Raw genomic sequence first — 26,174 nt, 5'->3', positions numbered from 1 at the left:
GACCTCTCACTTGGGGCAGGATTGGATGGCGGAAAAAGAGTATAGTGTGGTGAGGCTGTTCTTTCCGTAGTTTCCCCCCTCTTCCTGGAGAAAGTGAGGGGAGTTGTATTTATGACTGAGGTTGTCAGTTGGGGTATATGCAGAGAGCTGCCTAATGTGGTTCAATTCCTCCTTGCAATGTTCGGAGTGATGCCTCTGGAGTGTACGTTGAAATAGGGGATAGCACAGGTCGTGATTCGGATTAATCCACAATAAACTTGAACACTGATTTTTCTTCTTTTGTATGATAACCTGATACTGTACAGGTTGTGTCCTCCCTTGGAGAGGAAGACTTCCCAGAAGTCTGAGGAGAGTAATACAATCTAAAGCCACGATTCCTCTTTCGTGGTGTCTTGTGTCTTAGGGTTGCAGCAGCTCTTAACAGGCACCCGTTTCCGTACTGGCCGTAAAGGTCAGTCAGTTTATGAGGTCTTGGTCTGGACAGTGGGTAAAAACAGCAAAAGTTTCAATTACGGCCCTCTTTTCCCTTTGAATTAGTCTAAGGGACGTTTACAAAGCTGGTAGGACCAGAAAAAGGGAGAGGCAATATAGGATAATTGTAATTACCTGCCTGCAGGTCTTGGTAATAATATGTTCATAAAGGAAGGGGTGGAGATGGGAATACACCCATAATTTTCACTCAGCAGATGTGATGCCATTAGAAAATCCACTACTGTGGCACAACACCTCAGAAAAATGCTTGGCATAGGATAACAGCAGTAATACATGTGGAATGTGATGCAGCTGATGACACTTAGAACATGTTCAGCAGGTCTCTCAGCCGCCTGACACCAGCCGCCTCCTATCCTTGTGGGACATGCAGTCACCCTTTCTCCACAAATCAAGCACTAACAGATGAACTTACGTACTCATCTTCAAGTAAATGTGGTTTGGGCATTCTTTCAGAGCAAAAATAAGTGACTCAACATCTTTTTAAGGATTCCAAGGAATGTTTCTGGGTTCAGTTATTTATTACTTACGTATATCAATTTACCTAGGAGTACTACTAAGCAGACTTGTACTGTGAAATATTTCAGTGTATTTTTCACTCCAATTCTGTTTAATGCAGTCACTGTTTTCTCTCCCCAGTTAAATTGCTACTACTATTTTTGTTTTTAAAGGATATTGTATTAATGTTTTGTTCAGCTCCCCAATCTGCTTCCTGTCTCTAACTTAAATCTGTCTGAGAGGTGGATACATTGTATTTCTAAAGTGCTTACACATAGTGGGATGTGTGAATACTAAGCCTCCATGCACTGCACAACTACCATTTCATGCAGTGCATTTCCAGAACTATATAATTCAAACTGTTAATAATGTTAACAGTTAGTTCAAATTTGTAACTAAATCTGTAAGTTTAAATTTGTAACAGATTAGTTCAGAGCAGTCAGCATATGCATAATACCATTTCACATTATGCAGCAAACTCTGCATTTGTCAGTATTTGATGGAGCAACCACAAATTCCAGCTCCCTGACAATGCATCCATAACAAATGCATTTGAAAACACCTTTGCTGTATTTCCTTTATCAAGTACACAGTTGCATAATCATAAACATGGCACTACAAAAAACTAAAGAAGTTCTAGATGTCTTATGCATACTTCTTTGGAAGCTAAATTATTGATATTGACATAGTATATCTCACAACTGTTTCTACATTCATTGCTCCAACTGTCACTTCTTCAGTGGTAAATATAAAGAGACCACCAACTTTAGGATTCAGAATCCTAATTGTTGGCACAAAAGGACCTTTTGTGCAGTAGCTTCAGTGGAGTCAGTTGAAAGGGCCTTGAACCCACTAACCATGGAAGGTTAGTGGGTTAGTCCTTTGCACCCCATAGGTAGGCCCAATGAGGTTATTCACGCTTTCTAACACCAGCATAACTTTGTACCAGCTACAAATTTTAATAACAGAAACAAAAATTCCACTTCCTTTCATAGACTAGTGAGAGGGAACAGTCTGGCTCTGTAATGATTTCCTTAGTGTACAGGATCTTGCAGAGAAAACTTCTGCTTGGACATGCACAGGCACATGACCGGCTTTTGAGTTGTTGCCAAAGTTAGTCTAGCTTCAGCCCTAGTCAGTTCAGTGAGTGCATATAAGACTAACATTGAACGTAACTCCCCTCCAAATCCCAATATACACAATATGATAATTGTGAAAAAATATCTTTGGGGATTTTCAAATGTTGGCAGGAATGCACCATGATCTCATTTCTTTGCAACTTCCACCTAACTTAGACTAACTACCTTTCCTGGAAATTGCTGCTCTAATCAATAAAAGTTTCAAGATGCAAAGTTTGCATCTTGATCTTCAGAGGCAGTTCTACATGGTGGCCATGGTAATAGTAAATAATTAACTTGCATGCACCTTCCCATATAAATAATTAAAAGTCCCTACAGTGCAGGTGGAATAAACATGTTTATGACTTTAAAGGCATCAAGTGTTAAGAAATCCAAGATCCAGTTCTAAATACAGTTTCAGTGATATCATGAAAAACAAAAGTTGGTTGAAAAGTAAGAATAGTTTCAGTTTGACTTTTCCACTGGGGACAGAAAATTATTTGTTACTCTATATTCCTTTGTGATCCCACAGAACAATAGTAGGATAAAACTAGAATAAGAAATAACAAGGTGTGTGGTTGCAGTTATAAAGATACTGTGCTATTCCAGGGTTGCTACCTTCAGTATAGCGTTTCAGCTGATGTAATACAATCCATCAGTTGTGGAACAGAGACTCTGTATCTTTTTGGGAGTTTAAACTGCTTGGTAGTAGACAACCAAAAGCCATGTGAGAATTTTAGCTATTTTTAGCTAAATTGCTATAACCATACAGGTTGCTTAGAAAATTAATGGAACATTTTCCGTTGATATGTAAGTGTAAATGAGCATTATCAATTTAATTATTTCTGTTTTCTGTAAATGTAATGAAAGAGATAATGGTATTTTGTTACCTGAATGTTTATTACAAGGGAGGGTTATGTGGAAGAAGTGTATCCTGAAATAACAATTTTTGGGTGTAGTGTTTAAAGTTTGTTTGACAGTTGTTTTTGTCACAAATACCAGAGCATGCATAGCAGGGACTCAGAAACAATTCAGACTTTAGCAATGTTGTCATGGAAGTTTGTTTCAGTAGCCAAGCAAAATTAGTGGGAATATGTTGCTGATAAGTTTGTATAAAGTACTGGTGCAACTCCTTGCATGTCTACTCAGCCCTATTGGGTTCAGTGGTGCTTACAGGTAAATATACTGTATATAGGATGGCAATCTTAATATAGTATTTCCAGCGTACTTCCAGATATTTAGACTTTGCTTAGTCTTGGGCCCCACTGAGTTCTGTAGAACCTACTGAATTAAATGCGGCTGGATTTAAACCATTATGGATTAACATTAAGCATAAAAACTATAAAATATATACCATATAAAGTGAAGTTTATTTGTAGAATTTCTGCACATTGTTTCTACTAAAGTTCCTCCTAATGTTTCATGGCTCACTCCCTATTTGTTTTAAGAATACTAACTTGGATCCCAAAATGATAACTTCAGGTAGATCATAGGAGGAAATTCTCTGCCCCTTTCTCTCCTGTGATCTCTTCTGTATCCCTCAAAACCCTCTCTGATGAATTGGGATGGGCTGCCAGAGAAGAGGGGAAATTAGAGTCAAACTTGGATTCTAAGATGAGTTAGCCTAGGGAATTTTATATAAGGAAAGCATTCTATTCCAAACTCCCCCGACAGCTTTCTACACATTATCACATTGTTGGAACTCTTTCCCCATCCTCTGGGAGCACAGGGACAAGAAGAGGTAGGAAATATTATTTCTATTAATTTCCTTAATCTAACTTCCATAAAAGCTGTAAATGTTATGCGGTCAAGGAATTTTCCATTTAGATAAATGGAGCATGAATTAATAGCCCATTTAGTTCAGTGCCTTTATCACAAGGAAAAGAGAAATTCCAAGGCCGTCTTAACAGCCTTATGGGCCCCAGGCAAAGCAGTGTACTGGGGCCCCTACAACAACTACAACTACTGTTAATTTTGGAAGTTTTCCAATTTTCCAAGGGTTAACATACACAGATTAGTATGGGGCCCACAGGCAAGTGCCCATCAAGACAGCCCTGAGTAATTCCATAAATTTTCACCATGTTAATAGAAACTCATATATGTTAAATATTTGCTTTCAAATTTAAATACCAAATAATATCTCTATAAATATTATTAGCATATTATTCTGCCCATTAACAACTTAACTGCAAAGCAATCAAGAGTAAATTATCTGTGCTAATATAGGCTGTGAATATAATTTTTCTTCACAGAAGGCTAGAAGTTTGGATAATTCCATAGGCTTTTCATAGTATAGTATATGTAGTGCATATCAAATGTAAGAGCCAGTGTGGGGTTGTGGTTAAAAGAGTGGGACTGGGACTCAGGCATTGTGAGTTCTAGTCCCTACTCAGCCATGGAGCTAGTCAAAGACCCTCAGCCCAACCTACCTCACAGGGTTGTTGTGGGATTGAGAGCAGCAAGAGGAGAATTCTATAAGGTACTTCAAGCTTGTTGTAAGAAAAAGTGGGAAATAAATGTAGTAAATAAAGGAAGAAATATGTAAAATAGGTCACTGAAAGTTTTGAAAGGGTGAGCAGAAGGAATATTTACGGATTTAGTTGTGTTCTTATCAATAGTACAGGTATATTAAAAATGTGAATGTTATTTCAACTCTTACAGAATTTGAATACCAACATTCTTTGAGATGTGGAATATGATCAAAATATAATGAGCATGTATTATAGGTAAGGAGAGCCTGACTGTATGAAAACTAAGTGAATAATATATTTTATGGTATGCTTTACTCTGAAGACAATACTGATGAGGAGCAGGAAAATTTGCCTTATGATGGAGATCTACAAAATAGATATCAGCTCGATTGTGATTCACAAAATGTGGAAGATTTTCCTTCTGTAGAAGGTGCTTTTCAAAGTTTTTTCACATCTCATATTAGCAATCATTCAAAAGAAATATCAGACTGCAAGGCACAACTGCCTCGAAAGAAAATAAATCTGGTGTTATTGCCAAAGAAAAATGATATGGAATTTACCTTAACAACAGAAAGGGAATTACAATATAAGAATGTTAAAAGTTCAGGAAAAAATGAAAAATTATCCAACTCAAAGATTTCAGATGTCCTTTTACGTCATTTTCCCAAAGAAGAATTATCTAATCCATGCCACCTAATTGATTCTGAAACAATCCCAGAGATATCATATACAGAAAGTTTTGATGAAACTATACTAAATCAGATTACTATTTCAGAAAGCACAAAGATATATTCACTACAGGAAGAACGCAAGCAAAATCTTGAAAGAGAAATAAAAAGTGAATCAGTTGACAAAAATTGGGATTTGATCAAAGATAAGTACTTTGCAGTAGAGGAGAGTACTAATCCCAGCTGTGATAGAAAAGACTACAAACAAGATAATCCAATTTTTTCAACTCAGAAAAACCATGTAATGGATGAAAAATTCAATTATATCCCATCCCCAAAAGAAAAGTACCAAGATCAAAAATATTTTCTGGAAACAACAGGATCTTTTCATAATCCCAAATATGGTCAACGACAGGTTCATTATCGACTTCCTGATTTCTCTAAGGTTGCTCCAAAAGTCAAAATACCCAAAGGAAATAACACAAACCCTATAATTAAAAGAACCAACTCTTCCCCAAATGTGCTTAGTAACTCAGCAACAGTGGGTGATGTTTTAGTGAATTCTTTGGAATCTGCTGCAATCAAGAAGCATGAACCGGAAATGAGCAGAGCTGAACTTGACCAACAGCTAGAGGTAGATATAAGATGGTTGCTTATATATAATTTGCGTTGTCATGGAATATAACTTTATGTCTGCTAAAACCTCTGTAGAAGCTCTGAGATCGGTAAACCACTGATCTCTGTTGTCTTAGGTTTCCAGACACAGGTAGAAGGCCAATTTAAACTTTTGTTAACTTCAGTTACATGTCAGGAAAAATTATCTTGATTAAATCATCTGTGGCTGAAGTCTGAAATTTTCTTATTGAGTAAGCCTTTTGAGCTATTTAATATGTACGTTATATCTTGTATGTTACTTTGTGACTTGTACTTACCCTAACAAAAGTATTGCTTTAATAAGGATTTTGAACTCTTATACTAGAATTGTACTGAAGAATCTGTTCATGGGGTGGGATCCTACTGATCCCTAATGCAATTGAAAAGATACTTCTATTCATGCTATACTAATCACAGTTTTTTGCTGATCCCCACTCTATCTGCAGCCTCCTGATCCCTCTGCTTAGTCAGTTTTCAGAGATTACAGGAGGCTGAGAAGGAGGAGAAGCAGCTGTGAACACACAAATAATTAAAGCCATTATCTCCTGCAATACCACCCTCACAGCAGGATTTGGCTGTGGGCCTCCTCTTCACTCCTGGCATCTTCTAAAGATAAGCACAATATCTATGAATTCTTCCTTTCAGCCATGCTTCTAGTTTCCCACCTTTCCAGACTTCCCATTGTATCCAGCATCTGGCTCCCTGTGTATCCAATACTGCCTGAGCCTAGTCCCTCTGCAAGGATTACTTACTGAACTCTGCTTTTTTTCTATACACATTTAGCAATTTAGTAATATGTTGTTAAATACAGAAGTATACCGAGCAGTTAGAACATTAATTAGTGACAGCTCAGCCAGTGGCTATAAGAAAGATATACAGACAATGTCAAATTTTAACTGTCCATGTATTTTTTTCTCTTTAATATACTAAATAATTAACATATATTAAAATAATAGATGCTGACAAAACAAGCAGAAGCTCAGAATCTTATTGATCAACTAAGATTTAATGCTAAGGTAAGTCTTCCACGATAAGATACCAGATGTATTATTTAGGAGACCCAGATATTTTCTCTTTGAAGCTTAATGTACAGTTTAGTCATAGTCAGTGAGGTGACTTTCCGTTATTATGACCTGAAGTACTTGGAGATGTACAGCTACCACTCTTTTCCGTTATACTTACCCTTGATTGTTAAATGTAAAAAGGTATGACTGACTGTATCCAAAAGTAACTAATGCCTCATTGAGGAGTTGGTAGGAAAATCCCAGCCCACTTAAAAGAGGCAATCATAAAGCCATCTCTAAAGAAATTCTCTTTGAACCCACAAAGATTGTAACATTCAGTTGGTCACTAATATCACCTTCTTGGACGGTTGTGCAGTTCCACGTGTTCTTAGATGAGACTGATTGTGTGTGTGTGTATGTAATAAAGTTTCAAAATGTGTCTAATGTGACCAAGTTATTTGTGATGGCTGACTCTGGAGCAGTGAAGGAGCAGGAAGAAAGAAACAAGTGGATGTTTTCATTGTGGTCGTTAATTTTCTACTTATTTGAGCTTTCGTATATTTTAACAGAAACTTCCTTGCTCAAATTCCTATACATCCACACTTGGTGTTGAAACACAAGGTGCCAGAGTATCTTCTGAAATATCTGCAGTTTCTCCTATAACTGTTCCAGTGAAACCCATGCCTGGTTTCTCTGTGTTGCCTCTTTCAGGTAATTCAAATGGGCTAGCCAGATAATTAGACTGATACTTTACCTGTTTGCAGTTTTTCTCTATAGTCCATTGTCTAGCCAAGGAAATAGTGTACAGATCTCCGAGTGTTCTGTAATCCTTTTCTCCATTCTACTTTCTAGAATCAAATTCCAGAATAACAGTTTCACCCTTACCCATGGCTGATAAGGCAAGGCAATCATCTGTAACTTCTCTGCTGCACAAAGTAACAGAAGAAGAAAAGCTTTCTCAGATGCTAAAAGAACGGTCAGAAGAGCTGAAGGCAAAAGTAATACGAAATATTTCTATTTTAAACACATGGAACTTAGCCTCCTTTTTAATAGTGACATCTGAAAGCTGAAATGAAATGCATTCCTTTCTCTTACAGGTGGAAATATTTTCCAAATGTGTGACCCAGGATGCATTGCCAGTGCAAGAATGCCATCAGGTAAATGTGTGTGTGTGTTTGTGTGTGGTCCTTTTTTAGATTAAAAAAATCCTATTTTCCTGTAGTGCTATTGAAACTAGATTAGATATAAGGATATATTGGAATACAATTCTCATAATACATGAGCATAAGATGTGCTGGGTCAGGCATATGGAGTCCAAAACACCTGCTGTCACCAGGTTGTTTACTTATGATCTTGTCTAAGTTAGCTAAACTTAATTCCTGTTGAAAAAAATGAAACAAGTTAATCATTATTCAACTTATTTTATGATAAATAATATTCCTTATCCCAGATTATATGAAGGAGTAATATTATACATAATATTTCATGAAGTAGCTCTCTGAGCACAACTATACACAAAGAAAATGGTAGCTCAAAAATGGCTTCCAACATTATGGGAATTTTCCTGAATGGAATTGAGGACATTTATTTGAACATACACCCCAGTCCAGCAATGGTGCTGCAGACAGAAATGTGTCAGCATTCATACAGAATTTGCCTGACCCCATGTGCCTTCCTGTGCAGAATGGGCAGTTCCATTTCCACATTTCTTGTATGGCGGTTCCCCATGTTCCACTGAAGCCACAGCTAACAGGTTAGGAACTTGATCTGCACACAATGCGCTTACAGAAGAGGTTCAAATAAGAATTCAGTTAAACAGAGCAGACATTCCTTGACTTTAAAAATGGCAGAATTATAATTCTCTTTAAATAATTTGTTTCATCTGTCACATGTAGCAGCTGCCTTTCCTTTGACAGCATCTAGAACTAGGGCTCAGTTTAAAAGGTCAATGTAATCTAATATTGTTTAATATTGTGTTTGTATTACCTTGTTTCTGTTGAAGCTAAGGATAATTTAAGGACAGCACTGAATAATCACATTGTTTATAGTAAAATTATCAAATAATAGGCAAGACATACATATTTGCTATGTTTTATTTGTGAAGCTTTTAATGCTTTTAAAAGAGCAACTGGATCAACTGGAACAGAATTACTTAGACACAAAGGAGAAACATTGTGCTTTACAGCTCCAGAATCATGAGTACCGATCAACTTATGTCAAAGAATTCGATCCTGACAGGTCAAGTTTTTAACTTTTTAAGTAAAATACAGTAATATTATAGACATTAATAAATGTGTATTTACCATGTTCTTAACACTCGGGTCTTATACATGCTTAACCAGAAGTAAGTCCAGCTAAGTTCACTGGGGCTTACTCCCAGAGAGAAGCATGTATAGGCAGAGCCTAGCAACAGTAATTCATACTCTGGCAACCTCCACATTTAACTATTGTAATGTGCTCCGTGTGGGGCTACTCGTGAAAACTGTCTGGATACTTCCAATTGGTACAGAACAGAGCCACGAGGCTGCTTACTAGGACTGGCAGATGAGACCACATAATACCAGTCCTATATCATCTTTACTGGTTACCCATTGAAGTCCAGGCAAGATTAAGGTATTGACATTGATGTATAAAGTCCTAAATGGTTTAGAGCCTGGATATCTGAAGGAAGGTCTTTTTTGATATATACCTGCCCAAACTTTGAGCTCTTCTGCTGAGGTTTCTCTAGGAGCCCTCTCTGAAAGATGCTAGGAAGAGTGGCTACCCTGGGAATGGCCTTTCCTGTGATAGTGACCCCACTATGGAACCTGCTCCCAAGAGAGGTGTGCCTGGTGCTGACACTTTATTTTGGTACCAAGCCAAAACCTTTCTTTCATCCAGTATTTTAATGGCTAATGGCTCATTGGATTTTACTGGGTGTGGGTGTTTTTGTATGTGTGTGGAATATTGTGTTTTTATGTTTTTTAGAGAGAGATCCATCTCAGACATTAGATGGGATAAACATGTTTTAAATAAATGATAGGTTGCAGTGTATGTTACAAAAATCACTGTGTAGGACTTCTATGAAAATTAAAACCCCCACATTATTTCTTATGTGGAGAGGAAGTATGGAGGGTGAAGACTCTCACACATATGGGAAGGCGGACAGAAGCTGGGGTGAGGAAGCTTGTGGAAGCAGAAGTATTTGCAAATGCAGTATGAAGTGGTCCAGGGTCTTAATTCACCCTCTCTTTTTTTCTATAGTGTAAAGCAAACAGATTATTTGTGCTTTTGGAATTAGGCTGCTAATGTCTGTGGGATATGTAATGGAGAGATGTTGAATCATCTGAACGGCTTTAAAGCCCTAAATGGCTTAGGTGAGAGGGATGGCCGCTAGGAGGAAGGCCTTTTCTGCAGCCGCTTTCCATATTTGGAATGCTCTCCCCAAGGAGATTCCGCCTGGTGCCTTCCTTGCTTTCGTTTTGGCGCTGGGCAAAGTCCTTCCATTTTAAAAAACATTTTAATAACTAACTGTCATAGACCTTTGTTTTGTATGTTTTGCTGTATTTTATTGTTTTAATGTGTTACTGGTTTTATGATGTTTTTATTGTGTTTTTAGCTCGTGGTTGTGACCCACCCAGAGATACTGTGGTGCAATTGGGCAGCATACAAATGTTTTAAATAAATAAATAGATTTCCAGGACATTGTTCAGAAAAAGTTGGCAGTCTTTTTTTTTTTGCTGTGCAATGCAATGTAAGCAGCATATTTCCTACGGCACTAATGACCCTAGTTCCAAAGTTCACAGGAACTGACTTGGTGACAGTGCTGTCATCGTTCTTTCTTGCAAATCCTTCCTAGCTTGAGATCAGAAACAAGCCCAGCTGTTTATTATATGCTGTGGAGAACAGGTAGGTTCAGGCAGGCAAACCAGTGATCTTTACAGAGTGAGACATAGCTTTTGCAGGAATATATGTACATTGAAATTTTGCTTTTGTAGTCTAGTATAGGACAGAAAATAGTGCTCTTTCACATCTGTCTCAGTGCAGATGTGAATGTTAATTGATGTTTGATGTGTGAAACCACACAGAGCCCTCTTCTATTTGTATCTGATCTGAAATGCCAAAAACCTCTGTGATAGAGCCTCCAGCATTGCTTCTTGATTTTATGTACATATTTGGCAGAGGAGCTGCTTTGAATCTGGCCCCCAGCACATGTTTTTGAAATCACTGCAAAAATTATGTAATTCAACATCACAGTGTTCAGAAAATATTAAACATTAAGTATTTTAAATTAAAATATTTTAATTTCTGATATGCAATGTACCTTCCCACCCTATTGTATCCTTAACGTTATAATGAATGGAAGAGGTATCATGACATACACTGTACATGTTATATAATCTGGTATTTTGTAATTGGATTTAGAAAACTTGAGGGAGAAATATTTAAGCTTGGGATGCTACTTGAAGATATGAAAGAGAAAATTGATAAGACTTACAATCCACATTTTTCAACTTTTGTGGCATCATCTTCATGCACACCCTGTGAATCGGTGTCATCCTCCTATTCAAACTGTTCTGAGGTACTCTGTTAAACTCTAGTAGAAAAGTCTGACCTTGGTATCTCACGTACTCTTTTTCATGGTAGTGTTGTTATATTAGTACAGTACATTCACAAAATTTGGTAATAGTGTCATTAGGGCAGTACTACTCAAGAATATTACAATTCCTTCTCTGATTTTTCTGGTTTTCTTTTATTTCAAAAATTGTATTTTTTCTGCCTTCTAGTCTTAGAAAGTAATAAGGGAAAATGGGACTGGATTCAATTCAAATTGCTCAATAAGAAAAAGCCTGTCTTATGAATCTTTGGTATTGATAAGTGTGAAATATTGTGCTGTCAGAAAAAATGATGCAGCTTTCCCATTCTCCTTCTAAAGTGGCCTTCTCCACACTGGTGCTCTCCAGATGTGTTGATTACAACCCTCTTCAGTTTAGAGGAAGAATTAGGAAAGAATTATTTTTGAGTTTTAGATATATAGTAGACACTGCAATGTTGATAGTGGATTCCTTTGAATGAATTGAAGGTTTACCCCCCAAAATTGAGTCTTTCTCTTCAAACAAAAGAAAGAAGCACACTATTTCTCAGTGATCCAGAGCTTTTGGCTAGCTATGCCATGCCCAGTTGATTTTGCAGATGAAACAGGCGAATGAATAAACTTTGACTGTGGTACATAGAAAAATTCAGCACACTACAGCTGTATAATTGCTATGAATTTAGAAATTCTTAAGTAGGTCATACACTGTGCATGCTCCATCTCCCATGTGGTTCTTTTACACAGAATCCAGCAATTTCAAATATTTGTGAGTATTCACATAAGAGTGCTATGGGCATGAATGTTTTTAAGACTGGGAAGTATGGAGAGAATAGAACTTCACAGAAGATACCTGAACAATGTAACCAAGCTGGAAGGGATGGCACCTGCCATCAGGAGTAAGTATTAAGTCTCACAGTAACTTTTGTAAAGGATTATGAAATTAAAAGCATTTCAGGCAATATTTTGAACCATGGTTTAGTGACAGGCATGAAGGATAACATAGGTTTGCACACAACTTTTTCATAAATTGACAAGCAATTATTAATGCTTGCCCTCCCAACCAGAATGGGTATGTTTATTTCCGCTTCTGAGATTGCATCAAATGGTGTTTTTCTGGAAACAGAACAGAGATCACTAGTTGACTGAACTAGAACTCCTTCCCCTGCAGCTACCCAAGATAATCTCCTGGAGTTGATATGGGAGAAGATGGATGCAGGGGATAGATGGGATGCAGGAGGGAAAGGAAATTCCCAACACAGTATAGCATTGGTTAACATCTCTAGTTGAGAGGCTAAGTGCTCAGCATAATGTTCCCACTCAGAAGGCTCAGAAAATAATGATGAACATTAAGCTGCAAACTGGAAGAGAAGCTATATGGAAGAAGAGAGTGCATAGGCCTGTGGCCTTTGCCATTAGCAAATTCAAGCAAACCTGATCTAACAGTCCAAGTCTAAATGCACTGACTAATATCTAAAGGGCTATTTTTGATAGTTTGCCTATACACCGTGTAAACTCTCTCAGGCTCACAGAATGGGTTCTATTCTTTAGATTGTGGCTGTTATGTAGACACAAGTCCAACTGATGGCAGTCAGACATTTCCATATAAATCACCTTGGGAAATATTTATTTGAAACTGCAGATGTTGAACCAACTCTATAAATATGAGATATAAGACTGAGTAATGTAATATAAACTACATATTTTGTCTTCCTTCTCCCTCTTTATACCAGCTTAATCTGCTATACCTTCAGATTTGCAACACCCACAAACAACTGTTTATTGATTTGGAGAATATATAAATATTTTTTTTCAATTGTATGAGCCATAACATTAATTAAGAAGTTAGTTACATTGCTGTTGAAGACACATTTTGTTTTCTCCTTAGCCAGCCAGAGCTACAAAAGAAAAGCTCCTGTAAAAAAATGGAAGAATCTCTAGAGAAGTCAGTAAATAAGGAATCTATCCATGTAAGTGATTTGATATTTTAATTAGTGTTTATCATCTTTCTTTAACACAGGTAGGTTTTCAAGCCTGCCACAATGCTTAAATTGCAGTAAACTGCTATCATTCAGATACATGTGATGGGTTTTGTATAGTACTTAAATGGGCGCTATCAAAGTAAGTCATGCAGCCCTATGTAAACATAGCGTGTCCTGTTTTGTAATACAGCATTGCTTCTTTTCACCTAACAAAAAGGCTGAAGAGCTGCAGTCCCACAGAGCACTTACAACAAATCAGAGTGGTAACAATGATCAAGAAAACACAGATAGGTAAGTTTCCAATATCAGAGGTTCAGAACTAGATCACATATCAATTTCTTTTAATCCTTGATTCTGCCCAATGTAAAATCTTTGTACTATGTGTTCAACAAGGCTAGCGTCAGGCTTTTGCGAAGTCTTAAACAAGTTTCAGTCAGCATTTTTTTGGCAGTGACCCTCCCTCTCTTTGGCCCTTCCTCCTTAAAATTAAAACAACTTCTGTTCAATATGAACAAATATGTTTTTAAAGAATATCAGTACAAACTTTTGAACATCATTGGTTGCCTTATAGTTTGAATAAAATATCTACTAAGGTTATCCTTTCAAATTCATATGCCTACTTTGCAAAAGGTAAAGGCTGTTTTAGAAGATGTTAGCGCACACCACATCAAATTCATTTCTGACCTCAACTTCCCACATTGTTGCTGTTGTTAGTTATGAAGTCGTGTCTGACCCATCACGACCCCATGAACAACATTCCTTCAGGCCTTCCTGTCCTCCACCATCCCCCGGAGTCTGCTTAAGCTCACACCGACTGCTTCAGTGACTCCATCTAGCCACCTCATCCTCTGCCATCCCCTTCTTCTTTTGTCAATTGTTCCCAGCATTAGGCTCTTCTCCAGGGAGTCCTTCCTTCTCATTAGGTGGCCAAAGTATTTGAGTTTCATCTTCAGTATCTGGCCTTCTAAAGAGCAGTCAGGGTTGATCTCCTCTAAGACTGACCGGTTTGATCACCTTGCAGTCCAAGGGACTTGCAGGAGTCTCCTCCAGCACCACAATTCAAAGACCTCAATTCTTCGACGCTCAGACTTCCCACGTTACTAGCTAATAGTGGCAATTGTGTGAAACACAACTGACAATACAACAAGCATATAATCCTGCTCCCTGAAACTGGGATTGCTCATATTCCTTATATGAAATAATTGACTCTTAATATAGAATTACCACCACTTTAAATTTGCTGAATTATGAGGTGCATATAGCCTGTCTTGAAGCACAAGTGTGCAATTGTTATGCTGGTGAGGGCAACACTCTGTAAGTAAGAATGCAAGGGAACAGTGGAAATAACAAGTTAGAGCTAAACTACAACCCACATCAAGTGTTTCCATCTTTTTGGACCATGGACACAGTTGGAAATTTGGGAAACTGCTGTGGATGCCAGCACAAAATAGCATTCACAAGAATGTGGCTAATCATGCCATGAGGCCTCATTTGTCAAAAGAGGAGTGTGAGGGACAATAGCAAGGCTAGCAGCTGGGAGAGGGGAAAATAGCAATTCAAAAGGGGTAGAGGTAAGATAAAGAGTGAGACAGGGAGTAAAAATATTTCAGTTGATCCAAAATAGAGAAGCCAGGATGTTAACAGGGACCGGCAGATATGCACACACAACACCAGTCCTTTACCATCTACACTGGCTACCAATTGAAGTCCAGGCTCAATTTAAGGTGTTGGTGATAACCTATAAAGCCCTAAACAGTTTAGGGCCTGGTTATCTGAAGGAGCATTTCCTTCCCTATGTACCTGCCTACCCCCTAAGATTTGGGCTGGAGGTCCTTCTTCAGGAGCCTTCTCTGAAGGAGATTAGGAGGGTAACTACCTGGAAAAGGGCTTTCTCCATGGTGGTGCCCCAGTTGTGGAACAAGCTCCCCAGAGAAGTATGCCTGACACTGACACTTTATTCTACTCAATAAATCTTTTTAATTTCTCATTATTTTAAGATCTAATTCTTATTTTAATTGGGCTTTTATTATAGATGTGATACTTTGTCTTTGTTGTTGGACCGTCCTGATACTTTCATGTATAGGACGAGATACAGAAGTTTTAAATAGATAGGCAGGCAGGCAGGCAGACAGAGGGATAGAGAGGTGGGAGGAAGAGAAATAGGTGGACTAGCGGCTAGGATGGGAGAGATAGAAGGCTAAGGATGGGGTAAGGTGAGAAATAGTGAGGAAACAATTGAATCAAAATAAGGAAATGATAGATGTTTAACTGTTTGGGATTTTAGCTTAGGAAAAAATCCATCTAAGAGAAGACATGAAGTAGTTTTATTCAGGGGTGTTTTATTTGACTATACATAATGTAGGTTTATCAAATTATGGCATTTTTTGGATTTTTAACTTGATAACATTTTGATACATTTAGATAACATTATTAATCATATGTTTTCAGGGTATTTTGTAAGATGAATTGGCATCAAGGTAGCAAAAGTTTAGAATAATTCTTTAGCTCATTAGATAGAGTATCAGCTTTCTAGAGAGCTTTAGTCTACATGATTGTAGATATATGTCAAAAGCTGACTATTGAAATCAGCAAACAAGGAGATGGTTGAAGTTGTTATTCCCATTCCATAACTACTGATTCCATCTGACATGCATTGTGCCCGTTTTTTCCCCATCAGGAATTTATGCTATTGGGAAATGAGATCTCCACCTCCAGCCAGTCCCCAAAACACCAACCATCAAGAACCCAACACAGTTGGTAGCACTGAAATGAAAGAACAGGGTAAAGCAAGATAAGCAAATATATGTGTTAACAAGTGAAACTATTCTAACAGAAGTCATCCACTAATTAACCTTTTCCCCTGTATTTTTTTTTAAAGGAAGCATAGCTTATTCTGCAGATCACTGTTTTTTTGAGAAGTTGGAAAATTCTGTAAAGGAACATAATATTATTATCCATCCTATGTTGAAAATACAGTTATCAAGAAAACAAGCATGCTTCTGTTCTTCCAGCAGGTTAGTACAAATTGGATGGATATTCTTATCAATTTAAGGGACAAACATTCACAGTGCATTTACATAGTGCAATGCCTGTTCTCGCATGAGAACCAATCTATTGAATCAGTAATTTTTATTTCTGAGCAGGCATGTAAAGGATTCCTCTGTTAATTGCATCCCTGTTTGCTGTTAACATTCAGTTAAATCATTTTGCCATATTTTTATTTTCAATGTAGAAATACAAATATAGAACACAAGAAGACAAACAGAGGAAAGTCAGACTATGAAAGATTCTCAGTCTTCTCAAAAGGAACAGCAGTGGATTTAGATTACTCAGGTAATTTATTTTAGCAATATTAATTAGAGAGCTTATTTTTTTATAACTGCAAAGCATCCCTACTAAAGATTAAAATAATCTATTGTCATTTCAGTGTAATTCAGTCAAAGTTTAATTTGTCCTGGGCCTCAGCCTCAGCAGAATTCAAACCTGAATGAGATCAAAACAGAAGAAAGAGACCCAAACAAGTGAAAACTGTATTTTTTTCACTACTGGGTAAACTGATCATGTGCAAATAAATTTAACATTTTAAAAAAATAATTAAAATATATTGCACTAGCTCTTGATGTATTTTTTCAAAGGCTATAAATAATTGGGTTGTGGGGGCATTGTTTCACTAGTGCTTGCGCAACTGTTTACAACTAGCACAAGCAAAACTTAGTCTAATGAAATCGTAATAAATTATGCATCAGAAACAAAAAGCATTGGATGTCCTGCTTTTATGAGGATGAAAACAGGGTTTCTGCAAGCTGCAAAAATGTTGCTGTAGTAGAACCACTGGATCCAGCATAGCTTCTTCTGTGCTGCATTTTCACATGTATATTAATGAATCCACGTACTCTGTGGCCTCAGCCAAAAGCAGCCACTTCTGTGCTGGTGAAGAAGTCACTCATTGACTTTGAACTTTCTTTAGTTTTAACATGAATAGAGCGCTTGCCTTTCTGTCCAGTGGAAGTGTAGCAGCAAAGGTTGTGTCACGGTTATGTGGCTACTGACTTCTAGTAATACAGATCAATGACTATACCTGTTGTTTGCTTGACAGTAGTTATAAATTTTGACAAAATCATGCAAGGATTAAATAATCTTATTTTAAGGTCAATATGTTTGTCTTAACATGTCTGTGTGGTGCTGGTTGCGGGGGGGATGGGACTCTTAGGTAGCAATACAGAAGACACGTCATTCTGTGACCAACTAGACAATTCAAGTGCAAGCCAGGAACAGAGGCTTAAAACTCATCAACCACTGCGAGAGGATCCCAAAGAACAAAATAAAGGTAGAGGAGGAGTTGTTGTTGACTATTTTTTTAAGAATAACTAACACCCAATTGTAACCATTGGAGTGCACAAGTTGCTTGCTGGCTCAAAAGCAGCCAAATTGAATGAGGATGTCACCTATGTACAATGAATGCATCTTTAGAGTCAGGTTTGGGTGGACTGTCCCATTATTTTACAAATAAGGAAAATGATCGGGCTCTACAGTCTAGGACTTCAGTCACAGACCTGGAACTTTTGGCCTCTCACCCAGTTGTTGGTGGCAGTCCCCTAGCAAAGGACTATTTCCTTCAAAGAATAACTCTTAATTAAAGGGAATTAATTAAAAGATATCAATTGTTATGTCTCAAGCCTTTAATGCTTGGAATTGAGCCTATTTAATAATATATCACCTTCAAATTATTTCAGCTTCTGCACAGAAGAAAAAGATTGTCCTTCAAAGGATTAGTACAAATAAACAACCAGAAGAATTTATAGACAGACTATGTGACAGGTAACAACCATCATCAGTTTTAAATATTTTGCACCAAACCACTTTACATACAGACCAGTAAGCGTTCCCTCCCGTTTACAGCAACATTAGAATTCTAGGACCTTCAAAAATTCTTGTAAGTTTTGATTGAGCACTTAGGTCCATAAGAACTTTCTATGTACTAAGGTCCATAGGAACAATCTAATGTAAATTTAGAATTGTTAAGTGGAAATGTATTTTTCCCCTGTAAATTTTTGTTCTGTTCAGTATGAAATAATTATGTAGATTCCTTGTTACTTTCTAGACAAAAACTATATATTCCCCAAACTCGTTACTCGAGAACACAAGATACCATTATGCTTTCACCACAGTACCTTGCTAGTAGAAACATCTATGGAAAGAAGTCAGCATGTAACCCAAGATACAGGCAGAGTGATGACACAAATACAATGGTAAGAGGGGAGGGGCCCCTGTATATACAAGAGCCATATTGTTCAGCATTTAATAAAAGATTTGACAGTAATTAAAAATATAAGAAGTTGGACCATTTGCTTAATAAAATGGGTCTCCAATGCAGCATTTGAATTATATTTGTTTCCACTGTTCAGTATATGTATATGGAATTGCACAAAATGTGTACAACTTTCCAGGGGTTATATAAGCTTCAACAAAAGCAGACCAAAAATCCAAAGTAGTATCCAATGGAAGTTGCCATCCATATGCTACTTGTTCATACATCAAAAACACTGCATGTATAGGAGTGTTTATCATTTCAATTTTGTATTGTCAAACTTAATTGCCAAAAGCAAGCATAGAATCCAGTTCTTCTGTTTGTTAACTTCCATGGAGCAGGAAAATATGAACGCATGTGTACATTGGTGAATATTGAAGACTTTCCCAGTATAAAGTGTTATCTCTGCAAAAATCTCAAAAGCAGCAGTTACTGGACAGCACTTTATGTTTATTACACTGCCAGCAATTAGCCGAATTAAATAATCCCTTATCAAAGAGCTGTTGCAGTGTGCAACAGACATGAAATAATCCTTTTTAGCTGAAGAGGGTGAAGCCTTAGATCTATAGACATGCCAGATAGATGCCAAAGCAGTAATCCCAATTAGGCATTTAGTGTTGGTGGCCACGATTCTCAATCTCCCATGTGCACACAAGTCCAAAAAAGCCGGAGACCACTAAGATAAAAGTTGTTAAATAGGTTTTTGTTACAATTGTAACACTTTAAAATATAAGCCTATTCTTTATGCTGGTGATCATCTGTTGCTTAGTTCAGAACTTCAGCCATCTGTCACAGTTTTGATGTAGATGATGTAGATGATCCACGTCTTTCGATAATTATCTGGCTACTCTATTAAATGACGGGAGGCAATTTAGATTTTTGTGCAGAGTTTATTACTTATTTAGGAACATTTCTCCCAAAGGGTGTATCACAAATGGTTAAGTGAAAGTTGATCAAGAACCCAGACTCAAAACCCAGTCCAGCACTCTTAACCATTACACTACACTAGCTTCCAATGTTTCAGCAATGCTCAGTAGCAGCTTCCTTTTAAGAAGATAATTCAGAAAAAGGTGCTTCTTTAATATTTCAGTAATACAAATGTTCTTAACTACTTACCTATCTCTTGGAATTTAACACAAGGCCAACATTAATGAATCTTCCATGTCCTTAGCTAAAAAGCTGGCACAAAATTAGAAGGATAATGTTTGCTAATGCAATGGATTTAATGAAACTTTCAATTTTGGAATGGGTGGTCTTTAGATGCTATTTAAAGTTTAATAAATATGGATATTTGGGATGCCTGTTGATGGATAATTATTTCTAACAGTATGTTTTACTATATGGAATTTTGTAGAAATTCCTAACATGTAATTAGTGGTATGAATCTTTCTAAATCTTATCCAAGAAATAAACCTGTAACATGTTTTTGCTTTCCCCTTCTTTTAAATGTGTGATGAGTTTTGTAACATGCAATTAAAATTTATTTATTTTTTTGGTAATTAACAGATATTAAACTCTTCTCTGGACCATGTTATCCAAACCGCAAACAACTTGAAGAAAACTACAGAGCACATGATGCAAGTTATCTCAGAAGATTTAGCCAAGGCCAAAATTCAGACATTCGCCAGTACAGCTAGCCAGTACTAAATCTGAATGTGTTGTGAAACTGATAAAACTTTATCTGAAAAAGAAAGTTACACGAGGAAAAAATTAAAGAAAGACTTTTCCTTGAAGGAAATATTATGATCTTTTATTATTATTATTAAATAAAAGATCAGTAAGAATGATACTACATGGGATTCTATTCACATATTGACTACAAGTTTATTCTTGTCCCAGGAGTAATGCTGCATCATCATTTCTCTGTGTGTTCTCTGCATCACTTTCATACTGTATTCTGTTCATATTAATTCATTCCATTTATAGCCCACCTTTTTCTTTTGAGGAACTCAAGGTGGCTTACAGAATTTTCCTCCTCTACTCAATTTTATCCTCACAGGTAGGATAGGCTGAGCATGAGTCACCCAGTGAGCTTCACGTTCTAGTCCATTACTCAGTCCACTACACTATGACCTCAAAAACAACTCAGATACATTTCTGGGTACTGTAGTCATCATTTGTATGCTCCTCTGGCTTGCAAATTAGGAACCATGCATTCTCCAATATTATATTCCTATAAATGTCCATGTTGTAGTATAAGTAATCCAATAAAGCTGATCAGATAAACAGTACTGCTCACCTCTGAACTGTCTAAAAATATTTGACTAGCCCTAACTCACATTCATGCCACTCGCTACACCCATTAGAGGGAGAGAGAAGGGGTACATGTTTGCAAGATCTCAGTGAAAAAGTTACAGAGAGATCCTGTGATTCATAAACAGCATAGGAGGGTGGGCAGGATTCTTCAGATCTCAGATCTGAGACTGGAGGCACCTTGAAGCTGGGAATCTGCTCCCTCCCCCGCCTTGCACCTGCACCTGGCATGGAAGGAAATGCACTGGCTGCTTCTCCAAGGCTGGAAAAGTGACCTCTGCGAAGTTTAAGGGGTCAGAGAAGAGAGACCAGGCCCACCAGGATATGACGTATTCTCCTATCTGAAGTACTGCATGTAGATGGCTGTAATAGCGATCAAGCTAAGTTTGAGCAGGGAGACAGACTCCTTCCATTGCTTCCTGGCTTTCAGGAGCATACTCATAAGCCTTCAAATTCAGAGGCTTGCAATTATCAATGGCACAAGCTGTAGGAGGAAATAAAAAGGAGGAAATAAAATCAGCCCTGAAATTTCTTTCAAAGCTTTCTTTCAATTAGAAAAACAAGGAATGAAAAACATTTCTTCAAAAGTTCTTTATTGATGGTAAAATGCCTATTATTTCCATGAATAACTACCCAAATGCCCTTGAAAAATCCATGCAATCCCAGACACACCTAATCAAGTTTTTGTTCCAGGAAAAAAATATCTTTTCCACATCATTACGATCTACTTCCAGTGAATTCTTAAAAGTTGCATGTTTCGTTGGTCTACATATTGCAGTAGTGAAATGGTGCTATACATCTATATTTACAACTTTTGTTCTATACTTTTAAGTTCATGGTCTTTCTATAATGTTATCTTTAGAAATGAACATGTTTATAAGATAGAAAGTTTATGTATTATTACTGAAAAGTGTAAGCATATATACAAGCACATTTCCCAAATCCCAGCATTGTACGTTGCAGTGGCAAACATTCTCTACACTGAACATTTCACAGCAAAATGGCATCTATAACCAAGCACATTACAATAAAACACAAGCTGTTACATACACTTTCTCATTCTTACCTTCTTCAGCTTCCAACCCCAGAAGGAAAGGCAGTTTTCAAATTATAAAAACAGTCCCAAATATAATACTGAAATATAAAATATGTACACAGGTACAAACCAGTTCAAGATGAGTGCTTTAAGTACAATTGCTTTCAGTGAGAAAATTAAACATGTAATTCTCCTACTGAAATCAATGGCACTTAGCTCCCTTAACCTGGGGTAGATTGCGTCCATAGTATTTATATTACATGTTCTTTCTTAATATGTTTAAGTTAAGCACAGCAGAAAACTGTCATATATTCTAATTCTATTCTTCTTTAAAATATACACTATCCTTTGCTTTTGTTACAGTAAGTGCTTTTACATCATCCAGTAGACGTCTAGGTGTCACAACGTGAGTGGAACCTGGTATAAAAGAAAAAAAGATGCAAACTTGAAGGCATGGTGATCATTAACATGAATTAAGCTATTGGATTTTAAAGTAACAATATGAATTTGTTCCTATGTACAGAATGTACTGTGTTCTCAAAACTTTTTAAAAAATAGTTACTTCACAGACATGGAGTAGAAGCCATGCAGTAATTTGGACTTGCACATCCTAGTTATTTACAAGCAGGCACAGAAACGGAAGGCAATGAGGTCAATGTTCACTCTTCCTGATTTAGAGCATCTCAATGAGAATTACATTTGTGGACGGTATGGCTAAATGTTGTAGCTACAGTTGTCCTACTGTAATCAGCAATGATGTAAATAATACTAACAACACAGTTTTCAATAAACATTGCTACTAGACCAGTAAGCAGAATTCAGCTACAATAGCTCATGCCAGGATCAGATCTGACAACAGAGACTTTGTGGAACACTCCAGGTTTTTAGGAGGCACAAAACATTATATAATGTTTCATCAGATGTCAAATACATTATACTAAATTTATGGCAACAGCATAGTTGACAGATTATACCCCAACAGAATGAAAAGAATGTCAGCCTAAAATCTTATAATTATTTCTATCACTTGACAAAAGAACAAGCCTTACTCAGGATAGCTTTCACAAAGAAAATTTTGCCTGCCCTCTAGGTTTTTTTTAAGTAAGTACATGTGTGTCATCTACATAGATTGTCAAAATTTCACTGGAAAAATAAGACTCCTAAGAAAACCAAACCTTTCCCATTATAATGTTATGGACTGATAGGCTTGTTCAAAGTATAGGAGGCATCGAGAAGGAAAGACAGGTTGCTCACCTATAACTGTGGTCATCAGTGCACATACGGACCTGCAGCTGCATGGGCCTTTGTTTGGGAAGATTCCAGAGATAAGGAATTTTTGCTGGGAACCCCTCCTGCTACCATTTCACATATATGTTAGCAATGAATTTCAGTTCATTCCCTCAGTTTTGTGGAAACAAACAAACCACGGCCTCAGGACAGACAGAAGATAAAGGGACAGTGCCAATGAAAGCCATTGAAATAGAGAAGAAAAAACAATTGGCTCTATGGGGTGACATAATGGCTAGGAGACAGGATTTAGGGCAGTATGGCTAAGGTTTGGACAGCTTTGCAGAAAATGCCTTCAAAATCGTGGAAACCTGGTCAATATGAAGGAACAGGTAGGGTGAGTTTCCGAATTCTCCAAAGAAATTGCAGAAACAAAGCATTAAAAATGTACAGCTTTGGATGGGGATATGGGAAGCAAAAATAGTGTTGAGGTGAGCTTGGAAGGACAACAATTTTAAACCACTCTAGAACAAGAGGACAATTAAAGGTGACTGATTCAGCAGGTAAACAGATCCATTCCTGCAGTAGAGGCAAACTTGCCAAATTGAACCATAGAAAGCCTGGTAGAGGGTTGTTTGCTCCAATTGATAACTGGCTGTGACTAATGAGATGCCATGCAGTCAGTCACAATCCAGATGTCAGATCTGGCCCTGGTCCTCATTGAGGAGGTTCAGGATCCAAGTCAGAGGGTACAACAGTATGAGCCTCTTTTAGGCAAAGAAGAAAAGAGACAATCCCATCAGTGAAATTTATACATGTAATACATTTGTGCAAGATGGCCTTCCAAAGAAGGTGATCCCGCATCATATAAAGGAATAGGAACTAGAGAACAAAAAGAAATGATATATATATACTGAGTGACAAGTAAAAAAAACTTAGCATAATCAGAATTGATGTCTCAAAGAGATCAGGAGCTACTCCAAGGTACCACAATGGGAATCAAAGAGGAAGTGAGGGAATGAGTGGGAACCTGCTGCAGACATGTGTCCTTGACAATAAGGGGCCCCCATCAAAATTACTCAGTTTTGGAAGTTTCCCAATGAGGCCCTGCACATGCGTAGAACCCATACATGTGATGCACGGAGACCAAGAAGCTGAACTAATGTGCAGCTCTCACAACAGAGCAAAGCAAACAGTGCAGGCATCTCAGTGCTGGCTGTACTGCAACCAGCACGAAGATAAAATAATTTTGAAAATGAGATGGAAAAATATGTATGAGACACCAAATTATTCAGGGATCTAAATTCCAAGCAAATTAAACAGCTCCAAAAAGATCAAAAACTGAGTGAGCAGACAACAGAATGCCACATGAATTTTGATTAACAGTGACGGAGGGAGAGATGGGGTAGAGCAAGACACAACAATCCTACTCACTCACAGTTTAAATTGTCTGACGACCAAGAAAATATTTCGGTCATTTACAGAGTCAACTAGTGTGCAGCAGCACACAGAAAACAGCAGACTAACTGAAAAGCACTAAAATGGAGTTGAAGAGTAACGGAAGATATACTGCTTTATTATCTATCGTACCTGCATAAGAATACTGGACACAATTCTACTTTCCCCATTTCAAATAGATATGCATTGCAACTGGTACAAGAAAGGGACAATCCAACTGTAATGCCCACAAGGAATTTTTGCTTGGAGGATTGATTATGGGCATCCTATGCAGACTGAGAAGAGCAGTGGAGGTGGTATTTGCCTCTTGGTGGCCTACATCTGTCAGTCAACTGACTTTTTTCCTCATCTAAATGGGGTGTCTTGGGGGTGGGGAGGCCAGACAAGCATCATGGTACCTTATATTCTGGCCTTTCTAGGGTCCTCCCCTTTACCAAGACACCTTTTCTACCTTCTGGAGAGCAACTGGAATGCTTTTGTGCTGACAGGAAAGGGTGATGGAATGGCACTGTCTCCAACCTCTGAACTGGGACTCTGAACAAGCAAATCAGCCTTCAGATGCTGCCTGCGTTAGGGCAGGGTCCACAAGATTACTCTCTAAAAGAAGTACTGTAAAAGGAAAGATTGAAAGGGACAGTGCTTTTTAACTTGGGGGGTGGGGAAGACTAAGGCACAGACGCATGATAGACATGTGTTAACATTATGAGAAAAGAATTTATTTTTTTCCTCATAGTACAAGCTTTTGAAAACATCATACGAAGTCTATGGTTACTAGATTCAAGAAAGACGTATTAAGACTTCCTTAATGCTCCATCTAATAGGTTTGTTACAGTGTCATTTACCAATGATTGCTATTTTAGGCCCAATACATCTTGCAGCAGTATGGTAGTTGCTGAAAGACTACTCCCCTTATCTATCTCCAAATGACTCTGCTACACACAGAATTTCAGGATCATACTGGGTCATCCTGGCCACATTTTCAGTTCCTAGATCTGCCTCCTAGTCCAACTTTGGGAAAGCCGTATGACCCCAGCTTCCTTACATTACTGAAGAAACACACAGTCATACAATGTAGTCATGGTCTTTCAGATGGGCATTAACATACTCATTGGACTTCAGCTGGCTTAACTAAATTACATAAAAGTATTAGGCAGACCCAGTTAAAGGGAACTTTAATTTTTCATACACCAGATTGAAAGAACCTGAAAGTAGCTCCATATTTAGGGACTGTTTGGAATGATGGGAATAAGAGCATAAACATCTAGAGCAGAAGTGAGGAACCTGTGCTCCTCCAACTCCTCTATCAGCTCTAGCCGCCATGGATGATGGGAGATATAGACCAAATAGATGGAGAGAGACACGTTACTCACTGCTGTTCTAGAGGGAGCAAGGTTGGAAAAGGCTGCTTTAGACTCTCCACATGTCCCAACTTCCAAAA

The 26,174-nt window shown here is 37.6% G+C and overlaps 2 protein-coding genes across 3 annotated transcripts in view; one reads left to right on the top strand and one right to left on the bottom strand.

Moving 5' to 3' along the window:
* The first annotated feature begins 25 nt into the window (after nucleotides 1–25).
* Nucleotides 26–20,616, top strand: AKNAD1 (AKNA domain containing 1). 2 transcript variants are annotated; one of them, XM_044432573.1, is made up of 18 exons: nucleotides 26–49; nucleotides 4,767–5,878; nucleotides 6,855–6,914; nucleotides 7,472–7,613; nucleotides 7,755–7,900; nucleotides 8,000–8,059; nucleotides 9,007–9,140; nucleotides 11,307–11,463; nucleotides 12,220–12,371; nucleotides 13,361–13,442; nucleotides 13,672–13,745; nucleotides 16,132–16,235; nucleotides 16,333–16,468; nucleotides 16,687–16,787; nucleotides 17,665–17,781; nucleotides 18,188–18,272; nucleotides 18,556–18,703; nucleotides 20,269–20,616. In XM_044432573.1, the coding sequence occupies exons 2-18, from the start codon at nucleotides 4,883–4,885 to the stop codon at nucleotides 20,407–20,409; spliced, it is 2,835 nt and encodes a 944-aa protein (XP_044288508.1). In that variant the 5' UTR covers nucleotides 26–49; nucleotides 4,767–4,882; the 3' UTR covers nucleotides 20,410–20,616. The 2 variants fall into 2 exon arrangements, with proteins under 2 accessions (XP_044288508.1, XP_044288507.1); XM_044432572.1 differs by lacking the exon at nucleotides 26–49 and adding an exon at nucleotides 3,752–3,846.
* A 975-nt stretch (nucleotides 20,617–21,591) lies between these two features.
* STXBP3 (syntaxin binding protein 3) overlaps nucleotides 21,592–26,174 on the bottom strand; it is a 29,663-nt gene continuing 25,080 nt past the window's right edge. The window contains exon 19 of the mRNA XM_044432388.1: nucleotides 21,592–22,468. Within this exon, the coding sequence (XP_044288323.1) occupies nucleotides 22,371–22,468 (98 nt within the window). The 3' untranslated portion in view covers nucleotides 21,592–22,370. The remainder of the gene's footprint in view (nucleotides 22,469–26,174) is intronic.

The sequence above is a fragment of the Varanus komodoensis genome, unplaced genomic scaffold (assembly GCF_004798865.1).
Source record: "Varanus komodoensis strain SLA01 unplaced genomic scaffold, ASM479886v1 scaffold24, whole genome shotgun sequence".
Lineage (NCBI taxonomy): Eukaryota > Metazoa > Chordata > Lepidosauria > Squamata > Varanidae > Varanus > Varanus komodoensis.
Note: the sequence above shows the minus strand (reverse complement) of the source record. Positions and strands in the feature narration are given on the sequence as shown.

Bases quoted from the DNA above. Each gene is read 5' to 3' on its own strand.
- AKNAD1 (XM_044432573.1), top strand. From the start codon at position 4,883: ATGCTTTACTCTGAAGACAATACTGATGAGGAGCAGGAAAATTTGCCT. The intron at 16,236-16,332 runs GTAAAGCAAGAT...TTTTTTTTAAAG, and splicing joins CACTGAAATGAAAGAACAGG to GAAGCATAGCTTATTCTGCA. The intron at 16,469-16,686 runs GTTAGTACAAAT...TTTTCAATGTAG, and splicing joins TGCTTCTGTTCTTCCAGCAG to AAATACAAATATAGAACACA.